Source organism: Syngnathus floridae, chromosome 11 (assembly GCF_059516105.1).
Source record: "Syngnathus floridae isolate MCC-2025c chromosome 11, RoL_Sflo_1.0, whole genome shotgun sequence".
NCBI lineage: Eukaryota > Metazoa > Chordata > Actinopteri > Syngnathiformes > Syngnathidae > Syngnathus > Syngnathus floridae.
In genome coordinates, this window is record NC_142423.1 from 7,456,307 (window position 1) to 7,471,599 (window position 15,293).

General features: G+C 41.1%; 2 protein-coding genes across 3 annotated transcripts; one reads left to right on the plus strand and one right to left on the minus strand.

The window, feature by feature from the left end:
• Positions 1–391: 391 nt before the first annotated feature.
• LOC148390746 (S-adenosylhomocysteine hydrolase-like protein 1) lies at positions 392–8,543 on the minus strand. Of its 2 annotated transcripts, XM_088389473.1 has the most exons (17): positions 8,081–8,543; positions 6,604–6,715; positions 6,369–6,512; positions 6,044–6,144; positions 5,805–5,907; positions 5,328–5,422; positions 5,151–5,257; positions 4,940–5,056; positions 4,331–4,394; positions 4,150–4,238; positions 3,938–4,008; positions 3,769–3,863; positions 3,569–3,667; positions 3,386–3,454; positions 3,167–3,245; positions 2,964–3,084; positions 392–2,851 (listed from the first exon to the last, which is right to left on the minus strand). In XM_088389473.1, exons 1-17 carry the CDS (start codon positions 8,258–8,260, stop codon positions 2,845–2,847), a joined length of 1,653 nt encoding a protein of 550 aa, XP_088245599.1. In that variant the 5' UTR covers positions 8,261–8,543; the 3' UTR covers positions 392–2,844. The 2 variants fall into 2 exon arrangements, with proteins under 2 accessions (XP_088245599.1, XP_088245601.1); XM_088389475.1 differs by lacking the exon at positions 392–2,851 and having other exon boundaries at positions 2,960–3,084.
• Positions 8,544–8,908: 365 nt separating this feature from the next.
• On the plus strand, positions 8,909–12,877 carry srsf3b (serine and arginine rich splicing factor 3b). The gene is made up of 6 exons (XM_088389476.1): positions 8,909–9,071; positions 9,706–9,916; positions 10,002–10,142; positions 11,985–12,023; positions 12,183–12,269; positions 12,361–12,877. The coding sequence occupies exons 2-6, from the start codon at positions 9,714–9,716 to the stop codon at positions 12,386–12,388; spliced, it is 498 nt and encodes a 165-aa protein (XP_088245602.1). The 5' UTR covers positions 8,909–9,071; positions 9,706–9,713; the 3' UTR covers positions 12,389–12,877.
• The last annotated feature ends 2,416 nt before the right edge of the window (positions 12,878–15,293 follow it).

Here is a 15,293-nt window from a genome sequence, read left to right on the forward strand (position 1 = left end):
ATTGAAACCAAAGGACAAAACATGTTTTCAGGCCCAAGCATTTGTTTAACAAAGAGAACTAAAGACTTTCCTCCAGATAACAACAGTAAAATAGTAATTTTAAACATTAATACAAAGTACATACTATATAGTGCGCCTCTGTGGCCTGACTCCGCTCTATAATGTCTTTTTCTTCTGAAGCCATAACACAATGCACTGTGAAAAACATCCATGAAGAAGCAAGGCCATGAAAGTTGAACCATGAAATAGTGAGGGCTTACTGTATGTCTCTTTAAAGTGCATATGACCACCCTGTTTATTATTCATGTCATTTATTGGTGCTATATGACATGGAAAATTAATAATCTTCCAAAGCTTTAGTTACTCATTATGAAATGATTTGCCATAGCCATTTGCTAAATTACCAGCAGTTTATTAAAGGGAACGGTGCACATGGATTTGCCACAGCATACAGTATTCTGTTGTGATTGCATTTTAAAACTAAATACAGTTACTGTGCTCTCAAAGCCTACTTTAGAGCTAATAAATCATATCCATAACTTCCACGCCAAAGACTACAAGTGTGCAACTAAAACTCACAGTGGTGTGCATATATCCTGTTGACAACCATCAGCCAAAAAAACACATTCATATGTCCTGTTATATGACAACACAAATTAAAATGCATTATTATTGATCAAAGTAACATGAATCTACCATTGAAGGCATGTTTAAGTGCTATTAGGAAAACATCATTAAAAGTCTTGATTGTGATTACATGGAAAACAATCAAAGGAATAAATTACAAGGGCTATAACAGAGAAGAAAACATTGTGTATTCACTTAAAATTACTGTTATGAATACATGAGTAAGATCCCCCCCCCACCACTGCAGGATTAAATCATTTTTAACAGACGAATAACTGCATAGCGGAACACCATGTTGGTATCAGCAATACTTGCAAAAACAGACAAATGTACGGCAGATACAAACTGTTCTGAGTCACAAGGCACTGTCAGCTGCGCCGTAACCATGGTTACGGCACTCAGCTTCCTGACAATGATGTCCTCATAGATAAGTTTACCTTTGGTTCATATGCTCTTGAAATTACAAATGCAACGGTGACATAGTAGCTCACGCAAGGCTACTTTTGAATTAAATCCAGTAGATTGAAAGAAAAACTTCAATGCACAAATCTGCGAAAAGGTGCTAAAATGAAAGGCCAAATGAGTAGATTTTATCATTTGGGATGGTAATTAAGTGGCCCACATGGTAAAGATCGAATGCATGTCGGAACACATAAAAGCAAGACTCTATCTCAGCTAAATAATTCAACATGGTCTTTAAAATTTAAAACACAAGAAGTACAGAAATAATCATATTGTACGTGTGATAAGAAGCCTCACAATTGGTAGCAGGTTGAACTGAAAAACGTGAGCAGTGCTAAAAGCACAAGAGTGTACAGCTAACTATATCATCTCTAAAAAGATAACAAAGCTCGTCATTGTTCCAGATGTCTTTGTTACAAAAATATTGCGAGAAAAATCTATAGACAAATCTCACAACGCATATTTTGTGTATGGGTGTGTTGTGTTTTTAGAAACTTCACCGAGATGAGCTATTGGTGGCTGTGTATACAGTACAAAACAATGTTCTAGACTTTGTAGAGCATGCAGTATGTGACTCACGTGTTCTAGACACAATAGAATACGCAGCAATACGCTTTCACAGTGGACTACTTCATTTCATCTATTTGATTACATCCCAAGACTGACATCAACGCTTATAGGCCAGAGGTCACCAATATGAGGAGCTCATGGACCTGTTTAAAATTTGCACACCAGTAATTTCCTCGGAATTTTGCAGAAGTGATCCTTTGAAAATGTAAACAATTGGAGGCTAGATTAATAGAAATAAAGTGTTGCATAATAATAAATTTTTTTCCAACATGCTTAAATTAGTCATGTTCGAAATCATCATCATGTTTTAACCTCAACAAAAACAAACACTTTAATCAGTATCCAAAAGAGCAGCTCTCAGTTTCCCAAAAAGTTGGTGACCCCTGCTATAGACATCCCTGTTTTTAACCGCCCTGAGTTGCATGCACCATCTTATCATTCTTTTTACGAACAAATCAATGTCTTCTGGGATCATAAAGTACTAGATTTAGTTTACATACAGGTGGTGATTCTTCACAGAGACTTGACACTACAGAGGCAAGAACATTTCTTCTCTAGCTTATCATTTGGAATGTGATTCAGTCAGCAAGTAACCAAAGTTTTCTGCCTGCAGGACGGTATCAAATGCCAACATATTTTGTGGATGTTATGGCTCATTTAGAAGTACAGGGAAATGCTACAAGGGACTAACTAGAAAAAAAATGAATTATTGAATAATATTTGCATACCAATACTGTTATTTGGTCCATATACTATCGATGACTCATTATTGTTCAAATTAGACAAGGTTCGACTTGCCGTCGACAGTGGCCATGTCTCATACATAATGTTGATGGCCAATTATAAGTATCAGTCAGGTTAAAAGATTTCATAGATTCCCTTGCACAAGGTTATAAAACATCACATCCCAGGGAATTAATTTCTTTCCATCACATAAAGTGAACCATTACTATTTTAAATATGTGAGCCTTCCCTTTTACAGTTATTTGGCACAAAATTTTAAATACATTTGTGTGTTAATGTGGACTACTACGAACATTTCTGTGAAATCAAGTAGGTGAGACGAATATGAACATACACTAAAATGTCTTCTTGCGTAGACTATAACATAGGACATACACTAACAGGTCTTGTGTCTTGGCTGTCATCAGCACATGGGCGTGCCGAGGTGTCGCTTTTTGCAAGCTAGTACCTGTGTAGAACAAATGGGGAAAAAGTTACTCCTTACATTTTGCACATTTATGCAATTGAGATGTAAAGCAATTTCCAAACAAATTTAGTTAAAAGAGATAGTCAACACTTACCTGTAGTAGTTGGGTTTGAAAGGACCGTTCTTATTCAGGCCCAAATATTTTGCTTGCTCATCACTGAGCTCCGTCAGGTGGGCATCAAAAGTTGCTAGGTGAAGACTGGCCACGTATTCATCTGGAACGCAGGTTTTCAAAGATATGTTGAAACAAAGTCGAATTTATCATTTCAGTAAGGTAGAATCCTTAATCGTCCTTACCCATCTTTTTAGGAAGCAGGTAAACATCTTGTTTGTATCGTCCCTCTGGAGCATTGTACAACTCTATCAGGGCCAGTGCCTGAAAAAAAGGAAGTATAAAAAAAAATTCTAAATGTAACTCAACTACGGGTTGGCTACTAGCTACAATATCTTAATTACCCCCCAAAAAAACAGAGGAAAAAGATGCTTGGCAAAAAGTAATGTAGCCATTGTTGTTACCTGAGTGGTGGCGGTGATGGACAGCACAAAGGTTGGAACAGTGGAGCAGCTGAGATTGAGGAGGCGTCCCTAAAAAAAGCAACAGCATTCAAACTTTGTATTGCCTTTCCTACAAGTACATACTTTCAAATTCCACTCTATAAATAAGAGCAATGAATGTATCTATTGCATATGTCCGCTCACTTCAGCTAGCAGAATGACTCTCTTGCCGTCGGGCCAAATGACGTGATCGACCTGCGAACGCACCCTCTCCCATGTCAGCTCGGGGGTGCGAAGGCTTGCCTGGAGGGAGTTTCAATCATACATGGTTAGTGAGTTGCGTTTGACATCTCGAATAAATACCGAGTTAGAATACTCCATTTATAAAGAGATATTTATTTTACCACATCAATCTCAGTATTGGAGTGCCCCATGTTGCACACAATGGAGCCATTTTTCATGCGGTCCAGCTGGTCTCTGGTCACCACATTCTTGTTTCCTGCGGAAAAGTACAACTCAACTGTGAGCGTACACAGTCAACACAGCTCGATGCCTCGTGTTGAGTGGAGTTACCAGTGCATGTGATGGTGATATCAACATGGCGAATGACCTCATTCAGCTTGACAACTCTGAATCCATCCATGCTGTTCACACGCAACAAAAAGAGGTTGCATCACCGCAATGAAAAAATGCGGTTGGAAATGTTTTGAGCAATACATAGTTTTGGTTAGCTTGACTAGATTTCTGAGTTTGGTTTCCAACAAATACTTTTTTGTTTTGCTCACCAAGCTTGCAGGGCACAAATAGGATCGATCTCTGTGATGTAGACAATAGCCCCGAGAGCTTTCAATGCAGCACAGCAACCTTTTCCAACCTACAAAGATAAAATAATGCATTATACGTTGCGTTATGAAGATACGTACGTTGGCATGAGGTTATTACACAAGATTAAATGACGCATCTCACCTCACCGTAACCACACACAACCACTTGCTTGCCTCCAAACATGACATCTGTGGTTCTCTTCAAGCTTGAAAACAACAGAGGCAGAACATGATCACATTGTGTGGAGGAGGGAAAAGGCCTGTCAGTGAATCTAAATCAGCTGAGTCAGCGTTCGACTGAACAGTCTGTCTTATTGCACTGACTGTACTGCGGCAGAATTAATGACAGTCCTGTATTCTCTAATCTAAAATGTCAAATGCAATGGCCTTCACCTTCATAACCATAAATAAGTTCGATTTTTTTCAGTGTGGCCTTTGAAAGGGTTTGATGATGGAACAATTGCTACAAGTCCCTCTGGCCGATTATTAATCAGAGGGAAACAATAAATTGTGAAGTGGCCGGCAGTAGGACAGTTGAAAGCTTACAGAGCCGTAGACGCATTGCGCAAGACCTATGAGGCCTTGGTGAAAATTAACAGAGCTAATATACTTTGGAGCGCTGTCAAGTTTTCTTAGAAGTGATAATGGCATCTGATGTCTCTATAGAGCTGCCAAACAAACATTTTGTACAATTTTTTGGACATGACTATCTCGCTCAGCCTACACAAACTCGCACATCAGACCCACTCACCCGTCCAAGATAGACTCTCTGCAGCAGTAAAGGTTGTCAAACTTCTGCTTAGTCACAGAATCATTCACATTCATGGCTGGCACGCACAGTTTGCCCGCTTTGGAGAGCTGATACAGCCTGGAAAGAGAAGACACGATGTGTTGTCTTTACATCGGACAGCACTGCTGTGTTTGAATATTGCGCTTGTGTATTGATGTTAGTAACAGATAACCTGTGAACCCCAGTGACGCTCTCCTCTACAATGCCTCGGATCTTCTTGAAGACATTTGGGTATTTCTTGTACATCCAGTGTGTCAGGTCACCTCCATCGTCCAGGATCTAGCAGGAAACTATTTCTCAGTTGAACAGTATACATTTTCGACTCCAGCCTCCGATGTTGTTCGACTACCATATTAGGCTGCCATCCTTCAGTGTTGACACATCGGTCGATACACCACCAGAAATCATCCTCAGACTCCCCCTTCCAGGCGAACACGGCGACACCTGAAATGTAGCACATAGGTGACATCCAAATTTCCCACAATGATTGCATTTGGTGAGTTATATGCAGGGCTACTCCTGTTGCGTGTCCTAACTTTGTTACAAGCCATTAACACGCCAGAGCACAAATCAATAGAAGTGAAATAAATGACATAGTTTGACCACCACATAGCAACCACCTGATAATGTTTAATGTTTTCATTAAGTTCCCTGGTTCCCATAACAGGCCCATTGGAGGTCCCGTTGTCTACAAAACTAAGACTTTTTTTTTTCATCTCCAAAGTAATAACATGGGACAGTGACTTTTTGTACCGTATCCAAGCCAGAGCATTTATGGGCCCATAGCAATGACCTTCAATGAATGTAATCTGTTCTGAGTGTTTACCTATCTCTGACAGAGCAGCGGCCACTTCATTTTGTGTCGAGTAAATGTTGCAGGCGGTCCAGCGGCACTGAGCCCCAAGAGCCACCAGTGTCTCAATCAGCACCTAAAACCACACACGGGAGTGCTTTGAGAAAGTGATGCTCTCTATGCTCGACGCTATGTAAAGAAACACCACAATTGATTCAATATGGTTAAAGTGGAACAAAAGTCTCGATTTGGGCTCAAATTAAATATCTTACTGCGGTCTGTGCGGTGATGTGAGTGCAGCCCACAATTTTGGCACCTGCCAGTGGTTTCTCACTCTGTGCTCGCTTCCGGAGAGCGATCAGTGCCGACATGTCTGAGAACAGAACGTGAGAGCAGTGTGAGAGAGTTACAAGTACCCAAAGCAAAGAGAGGGAGGATTTATTGCATTCTTTTCATGCTGCTCCTGATATATATGCAAATTATTTAGTGGGCATCCAAGTTATGGCTTTTGTGAATCCCCAAATCCTGATTTGCTCAATATCACGGCAAACTACAAACCACAACAATTAAAATATGACATGCTAGTAGGTGTCCTACCTTGTTCAGCAATCTCAATCTCACGTCTCCCAAACTCTGCTTGTTTAATGTTCTTGACGCAGAAGTCACTGCTGCCCTTGGAGTTGATCTGTGTTTTGTCCCGAGGTGAAGTTTCGTCGTCTGAGCTGTCTGTGTAGGACGCAGCTGGGGAATAAGATACAGAAGACAAACAAAGTCATTACTGTTTACTTTTTAGGACAAAAATTAGATGGCAGGGTCTGGGAAAGCTTCTTACCTGAGCTGTAGCTGTCGGTGGACGACTGGGAAATGGAGCGGGACAGGGAACGACGGCCTGCCTTGGTGGGGAACCGGCTGAACTCCTGCTTGTCCTCCACAAACTGGATTTGCTGAAAGTTCATCATAAAAATTGATCCGTGAACAAATGAAAAACTGCGATCTAAACAGCAATCAGATTTCTCAAAGAATGTGTGATTGCAATGCCAGTCTCGATGCTAGCACTGCAGATAGACCCTTTGAAAAGGAAATGACCTTTCCGAAACTCAACAGACACTGGAATATTCACACCATGACGCAACATTCTGAGCAAGAGTATAAGCTTTCAGATGCAATTCCAGTCATGCGCTTCATCTCCCGGGTTTTCAAACGTGATCCATCGTTGGTTTCTAGGCAGAACTGCTAAACTGCCTGCATACCAGTGTAAATAACACACCGTGGCAACAAAGAACAAAGTGGTTTCCTTGAGATGTACCTGACAAGACACAGGCATATTTCACCACACACTGGCTGGCACAATTCCAAAGTAAGAGTTACATGGAGATAAGGGAAAGGATTAAATTAAAAATATTTCCTCAAATTTAGTCAAGGTAATTTGGTTAAATGACAATCTTTAATTCAAACTATGTTTCTCCCAAAACAAAATAAGCAAAAAACTGTGTTCAGGGATCTGTGATGCAATGCATTGTGTCACTTTAAAAAAAAAAAAAAAGGAAAGAGGATGTGAAAGTATAACTCCAGAACAAACTTGCTGGGTTAAAGATTAGACAAAGATTTCTGATGAGCCTGGTTAAAGTGTATTTTTTTAAAACTGCTCTTCTCTGGTACGCTACAGCTTCAACAAAGATACTTTCCGTTGGCTTTACAATATTTCAAGGACTTACTTCCTTATACTCTTTGATCATGTGGAACAAACAAGCACAGTGTTCGCTTCGTATTAGCTGTCACGCATGTCTCAAATACAACTGTAGTGTTTACAGTGTGCCTGTGCACAAGACACTCCATCCTCTTGGGTTTATCTCCCCTTATTTTTGCTCAGTGTACTGTCAGACTAAGTGTCTCCACGGTGATCTTGTTTGGGGTCACATGAAACTTTCATGTGTAAAGTCTAGCAGACAGGAAGACAAGGCCAAAGGATGGATGTGGCATTGCAAGAAATGAAAATACAGTTTGCTCAATTCGTAGGCTGTTGTGTAGCTGATGCAAAAAAAAAGTCATACAATTCATATAGTGGAATCGGGGAAATGTTTAGACATATTATAAAATCAAAATAAAATAATGCTCCTGAACAGGTAGATATTTAAATATCTATTGGCTGAACTGAACCAGAAGCTAGTTATAGGGCTTAAAGAGACCAGTTGGTGGAGTTTAGATTAGCTGGGTGTTACACACATTAAACGATTATTGCCTGAAATAGGTCACAAAATGCGGCACCACCAAGCCTCGATGTGTTTTCGATCTTATGACAGCGTAGTTACCTTTTTAACCGGCTTGTGAGTGGGCACGGCGCTGAAGGCGGACGACAACTCTTCCATGTTCATCTCGGTGTTCTTGCTCACCGTCATGACAGAATATTTCTCGGCTACGTTTTCGCTCTCTTTCACCTCTTTGCTCCCCTGCTTCACCTCCAGCTTCACCTCCGCGGTCGGCTCTGACATAGTCGGCGGCGGCCTGTCAGTAGTTACCAAAACAAGAACGAAAGCCTTCGGTAGACGTCGTGCCGATTAAGTCCTTCGTCTCTCTGCCTGTCGAAATGCTTGCGAGCTTTGTGGTACCAACGAGGGAGGAAAGGATTCTCAAATGACGCAGTGTATAATGTAAAGTATAGAGAGTTTTTTTTTTTTTTTTTTTTTTAAGCGCTGTGAGTGTCGCTGTTATGTTGATAGCCTGAGTGAGGTCGTGCTGTTCCTCGTACGAGCTCAACTGTCACCTGCTGCCCCAGCTGAGTGAGTTTGTGGGCGGTGGCGAACGGGGTGTGGGGGCGTTTCCCTCAACAAGAAGCGTTCATGAGTATTGGAATTCTGTAACTCCTAATATTTTTTCTTTTGATGTTTCTAATTTGCAAATGTTCAAGACTGAGGCATGCTCCGAACTTTGCACATTTTGTTTCCTTTTCCTTTTTTTGCCTTTGAATGTATCCAAAGCGTCAAAATGCTTTTTTAAAGTCGGACTTCAAGCATGGCCGATTCAGCATAGGAAACGCAACCCATTTAAAATTTTGATGGCAATAAAAATGGATCACTTAAAAAATATATACAAATGTCTAACGTTATCATTGGCATTACATGGAAATGACCAGTTGCATTTTAAGTCGGAGCTAGGGGACCTAAAATTGCCCCGCCCTCCCTGGACGACGAGGGTAACTGAATGCGGACGATACAACACGCCATTTTCCATCGACAGCGGAAAAGGTACATTACGTTCCAAGAAAGCGCAAAGCAAATCAAACTCCTAATCAACACCGATAAGGTAGGAAGCCTTTTCATCATCATCATGTACGTGAGCATGTAGCCTTGCATCATTGTTCGTGTTATTAATTGTAGACAAATATGTGATCCTTTGTTTGCTTTCTGTGACCGAAGGGTGAGGCCTTGAAACAGGCGACGGCCATTTTAGCTGTTCTCGTGCTAGCCGTTAGCTTCGACGGGACGAAACAATGCCTTTTTTATGCGAGTTACAGATTTAAATGGCTGAGATGGTGCAACACCACTTTGTTGATTATGTTACCAATGGATAATTTGTTAACTGTGAGACTCCGGGAGCAACTCCCTTTTGCGCTAAGACTAGTTTAGCCGATCTTGAAAAATAGGCCGGGGCCTTTTCTGACTGTCCTCCCTCCAAGACGGTATGTGATGAAGGATGTTTGTAACACAATATGGATGTATTGGAAAAGCTAAACGTTAATGCATCTTTCAATCGACGTGTTTTTGTCTCTCACATGTTGATACGTGTTGCAATTTTTCTGGTTTTGGTTTTTTCATTTCCCGCCCGAAACAATTGATCATATCATATATGGTCATGTAAACTGCCTTACCAATGTGATCAAGTAATTGTAAGTTTAACCAGTAAAATAGCCTTAATTTTAAACACCCTACTTTTACAGATCCAGCCATGCACCGTGAATGTCCACTTGACTGCAAGGTCTACGTTGGAAATCTGGGCAACAATGGAAACAAGACCGAGTTAGAAAGGTCGTTCAGTTACTATGGGCCTCTCCGCAGTGTGTGGGTGGCGAGAAACCCCCCAGGCTTTGCCTTTGTCGAATTTGAAGACCCCAGAGATGCTACTGATGCGGTGCGAGAGCTTGACGGAAGGTAGGGATTGAGCACAACTAAACGTGAGATACAATCAGGAATATGGAAACTAATTATCGCATTTCCTATTTTCTGGTTTGTCTAGAACATTGTGTGGTTGCCGTGTGCGAGTAGAGCTGTCCAACGGGGAGAAACGCAGTCGCTCCCGCGGCGCCCCGCCATCGTGGAGCAGACGTCCCCGAGACCGAGATGATTACAGGCGGCGTAGTCCACCGGCAAGGCGAAGGTGACACTGCGAGATGTTTTTGACTTTGGTCGGCCATAGCCTACATTTGTAATCATGGCAATTTCGGCCGTCACTGTCATTCGCGGGATACTTTCCAAATTGGGGATAGTTTTGTCTTTTTATGTGTTCCATTTGTAAAGGCTTGTTATCAATATCGGTGACAGTATAGGGACAATTAAATAGAACCAATATTAGTATAAGATGAAAATAGAAGCTTCCATTATATTATGTAGTCCCTGCGAAGTGATTTGACTACATAGTGTATGTTTTGGTGCTTCGTCCCATAGCAAGCAAGGCCTCGTTAATTTTAAAAGTCTTAGGATGGAGATGGTCTCGTTGCTATTTCCAATGCAGTAGAAGCTCCGTTCCAAAACGTCAGGCTAAAATGAAATTGTACAAAAATATTTCTTGTAGTAAGTAACTCCAATTAATATTTTCAGACTAGAATTTTTTTTTTTTTTTTTTTTAACTTCTAATATATTTTACCCAAAGTTAACGTAATCACTTTGCTGGGACTGCATCGTCTAGCAGTTTTCTAGATTAAACGATAGATCGTAAGCTTTAAGCACCAAGTACGCAATCGACTCAAGAGGTTGTTTCTACGTTGACTGTATGAAATCACCCAAAAGTTGTTAAACTGGGAAAAGGGGTAAGAGTGCCAAATGTGATGCATTTCCTTTTTGATTGAGGATGCTTTTTATTTTCCATATATATTAATAAGAATGAAACCCGTTGCAGAGCCACCACCATGCCTCTTCTCACCACCCTCAGAGTCAATCAACTAGTCCTCTTTCAGCATCATGTGACTGCTGACCATCGTGCCTCAATCAGCTTGACTGGTGCTGTCACATGACCCAGGCATGGCCAGTCGTCAGGTTGCACCAGGCCATTGGTTCCTCATCATGCTCTTCTCAGCCACCTCCTCCTTCAACCTTAACCCAAACGGCAGCGGCCCACTTCACATTCCAATCAGCGTATCGCGTTTCCAAATGTCGACAACCTACCAGCGGCAGCCTTCGGCTAACCAATTAAAGCAGGAAAAAAGCCGCAGCCAGCCCCCCCGCCTGCCTGCCGCCTTATCACCTCGCAGCATCTGGCCAGGCCTATTCTGCCAATTCTTCCTACCCGGCCTACAGTCTGCCTCCCTTTCGTCATATCTAGCTTGTTGAAAACCAAAAATACTAGTAAGTTTTCCTGCTTCATTCAGTACACTGATAACAGTTTTAAAAGTGAAGAGACAGCTGGTTTAGAGGTTTTTCTTTTTTTTTTTTCCTTTTTTTCTTACATACAAGTTTGTCATTTTTGTCCTCACCCATTACTGTAACTTCTTTTTTTTTCCCCCCCTTCCCTAAAAGGTGAAGGGCCCACCATCAAATGTCCGGAAACTTGTCCAGACATTTAATTAGACGTATAAGGGGGTTTGAGCATAGTTATCCACTCATTAGTACTGAATTAATTTGGCTACTTGGTTGTTTCCAAATGTTGTCGTGGTGAGCATGCAGTGGACCAGTAAGACGTTAATCCTACAAAAGTGCCAGTCCATGGGGTGGCGTCCTAGCTTCACGTAGGGACAGTTGGTGTTATTAGTTGGCTCATCTCGAGGCTTTGGCTTTATTTGCAATTCTAACGGTAGTTGTTGAATGGACCTTGTCCTGTGGGTTAGGTGAGACCTTCTGAAGGGTGTATTGGTATACGGCCTAATGCTAGTGCTCAATATAGTTAGTAAAACCTTATTCCAGTCCTGATGGGGGTCCACAAACTAACATGGGTTATGTGTAAAGGTCTAGCCATGAGGGATGCATCAGTTGAGGTTTTTAACATTTTCGTATTTTCCCCACACAGATCTCCACGCAGGAGGAGTTTCAGTCGCAGCCGCAGCAGGTATATCACTTTTCGACATGATCGTTCAAACTCGGGCTTCTGCTGTGATAATCGTGTCATGTTTTTGTGGCAACAGGATATTACCGAGATGAGCTACTCAAGTCTCGCTCGGCCAAACATGGTAGTAGATTTAATGGGCTGTTTGTTTCTTTTATGCAGGTCTTTCTCAAGAGACAGGAGGAGGGAGCGGTCCCTCTCTCGGGACAGGAACCACAAACCTTCAAGGTCCTTCTCTCGGTCAAGGAGGTACATAGCCTTGAATCCTTTAAAATACGATTGGAGCTTTCAGCGGTCCGTTGACTAAATTGCAGCTTTTTGTGCCTTTCTCTTTTCACAGTCGCTCCAGATCTAATGACAGAAAGTAGAAGAACAGGATGAGAGATGATGAAAACGGTTGTACTTTGTTTTCACGTGATAAAAATTGTTTTTGTTTTTTATCCGTCAAGAGTTTTAGGCTCCCTGATTTTGTTATGGTCATTTTACATAAATTTTTGGGTGTGCACGGGAGTGATGTTTTCATACCAGTCCTGAAAGTGCACCACCTTAGCATTCCACCAGTAATCACCCAACAATGTGTTGGTCTTTCTGTTTTTATAAATGGATGTGTAGTTTGACCCATAGTTTCATTGTGTATGGATTTGGAAGGAAGAAATTTGCGCTCCTTGGTGCGATATTGAAGGCCAACTGATGTTCATGCTACTTTCTTATGAAATAGTGAAGATTTCCATCCATGTGTGGGTGGGTGATCTAAAGGATTAAAACCTATCTGTTGACCTGAATCAATTTTTCATTTTCTGTACTTTGATACTATGTGTAATTGTCCCTCAATTAAAGAGACAGGTTGTTTCAAACAAGTTTACACTGCTTTTCCTCACATTGCTATCTTTGCTCAATATGTGGTAAATTCCAATAATCTAGTCCCTCAATTAGAGGCCATCTTTTTATTCAGGTGCTCGCAAAATGCTATGGGAAACTTCAGTTTGTTAATTTTGTTTTTAATTCAGTTTAATGGGACAAGTGTAGCATTACAAATAAATTTGCCTTTTGTGGAACTACAGTGTGGCCAGTGCTTCCCACAGATGGCGCTGTTTCCACATATTGCTAACGAAGCCGCACAACTGGTAATTTTTTGCACTCATCTGTATTGGGCACTTTTGGGTTTCGCCTGAAAGGTGATGGTTTTGGAGGTAGGAAGATTTCGCCCAACTGGTTTCTGGATTTCTGCAGCAAACTACACAGTTGATTTACATTTGAGCTCTCCCTTGATTCAGGTTGGGGTCATCTGCATATTTATCATATTGGTTACATCGTAATTGTGAATTTAGTACAATACGCCAATATTATCGGGAAAAGTTCTCCACCCCTAGATGACTCATTATTACACTCACTATACCTCACCTGTGGGGTCAATGTCATAACAGTGGGCACCATCATAGAAGATAATACTTTATGAATCTAATCCGGGAGTGTTGTCAATAACACACTTCAAGGTTACAAGTTTATTTAGGTGCTCTTGTGTGTAAGCTATCTAATTCGCCTGTTTGAGTGTTTTAACCCTTTACCCAGAAAAAGATAAGACCTCCAAATAATGGTGTCCTTGTGTGGCTGATAAAATTGCAAATGCATGAGTATAATCGGTGCAGTCCTGCACACATTTGTACAAGGGATAAGTCATGTTACATATATGGTAAATATGTAAAAAAATAACGGATATGCAAGTCTACACACAAAATAGTGATGCTGCAGATAAAACTGTTATATTTGTCAGGAATAATTATAAAAGGGGTGTTTGTCTTTTAAAGAAGCTGAGCAAGCAGCTGTAAAAGCAGAGCACATGATGTGCTTAATGAAGAGTTTATTCAAAGATAATCAGAAATTCCTTTTTCCCTGAGATCAAAATCTCGCGACCCACGGGAGGTTTCCCCACTAACACCACCCGCTCATCCCACTATCCAATTACATTTTTTCGGTCCCACCCCTTGCAGTCCCACGGCTGGTATGTTCACGCATACATTCCACGTGAAGAGGCATAACGCGCTCACACACACGTGGAGAAGCGGGGCCGGCCTCTCAAAATTGCGCGCGCCTTTCCACGATTTGCGCAAAGGATTCTATAGATGGGTCGAACTTGTGACGTGTTCGTGGGCCGTGACTCACGGGTCTCCGCGAGGGCGGCTCTCGCGAATTAGCGGGAATCCACTCAGTTACTTAAGTTAAGGTATCTAACCCACCCACTGTTATGTAATAAGCATGATGGATGTGAATGTCATGTGACGACCACGGAGAGGTTACGTGTCACCTGAGCCATTTACAAAACGTTGTTCCCCCCCACCCAATGCGTTTTTTTTTTTGCTGTCTACACTGTTGTAATTAAAAGTTAAATACAACAGAACTGCATTTGAAAAGTACATAAAAAGAATCAAATGGATTGGATTAAAAAAATAAGCTGTTAGCATGGTTTCCAGTGTTCATTTCAACATATTGTATTTTTAAATGTAAAAAAAAAAAGATCAATTCTTTCACAAACCACAAGTCTGCAAATGTTTAATCTGCTCGTCATATCATTACATTATACATAATTAATTGAGGATAACATGACTATTTCATTCAATTTTCAACAAACCAAAATTTTGCAACAAACATAAAAATATACTTGCAATATCTTGCTGTTTTTTAAAGACACCGATTTTTACCAGAAAAATGAAGCATATGCATGATTTGCTTTAGGTGTGGTGAACCAAATCTGGTGACCCAAATCCTTGAGTTTATCACCTGTGGTGTTGTGGCCAGTGAATGTATTCTTTTAAGTGGCTGCAGCGCAAAGGCCTCGCGCAGCAGAGCTCAGCTGCACATATTGACGAAGCTTCACTGTAATGTATAGCCCCTCAAATGCTGATCATTTACAAACTTATATTTGTGTTTTCACTAACTTCAGTACATATGAGGACTGGATGTATTGGTCCTATTGAAATTAAACTGGAACCTAGGAACCTGTAGTTAATGTTGCAGAGTGGGGAAGGAGGTCAAAGAACACAGAGAGAGTGAAGTATTAAAATAGCACATGCAGTACAGCAAATACACCACTGTAACTGCACTGAGGTTGCAACATCTTAAATTCCCAAGGCTAAATTGGGTGAGCACAAATTTGCCCACCTCTGGATTATATCAAGGGTAGTGGGACAAACCTCCTATGTTCCAATTTTGTCATATTTTTCCCCTCATAGGGATACTATTTGTCAGTCTCCATGAGGGGAAAATGCTGACAAAATG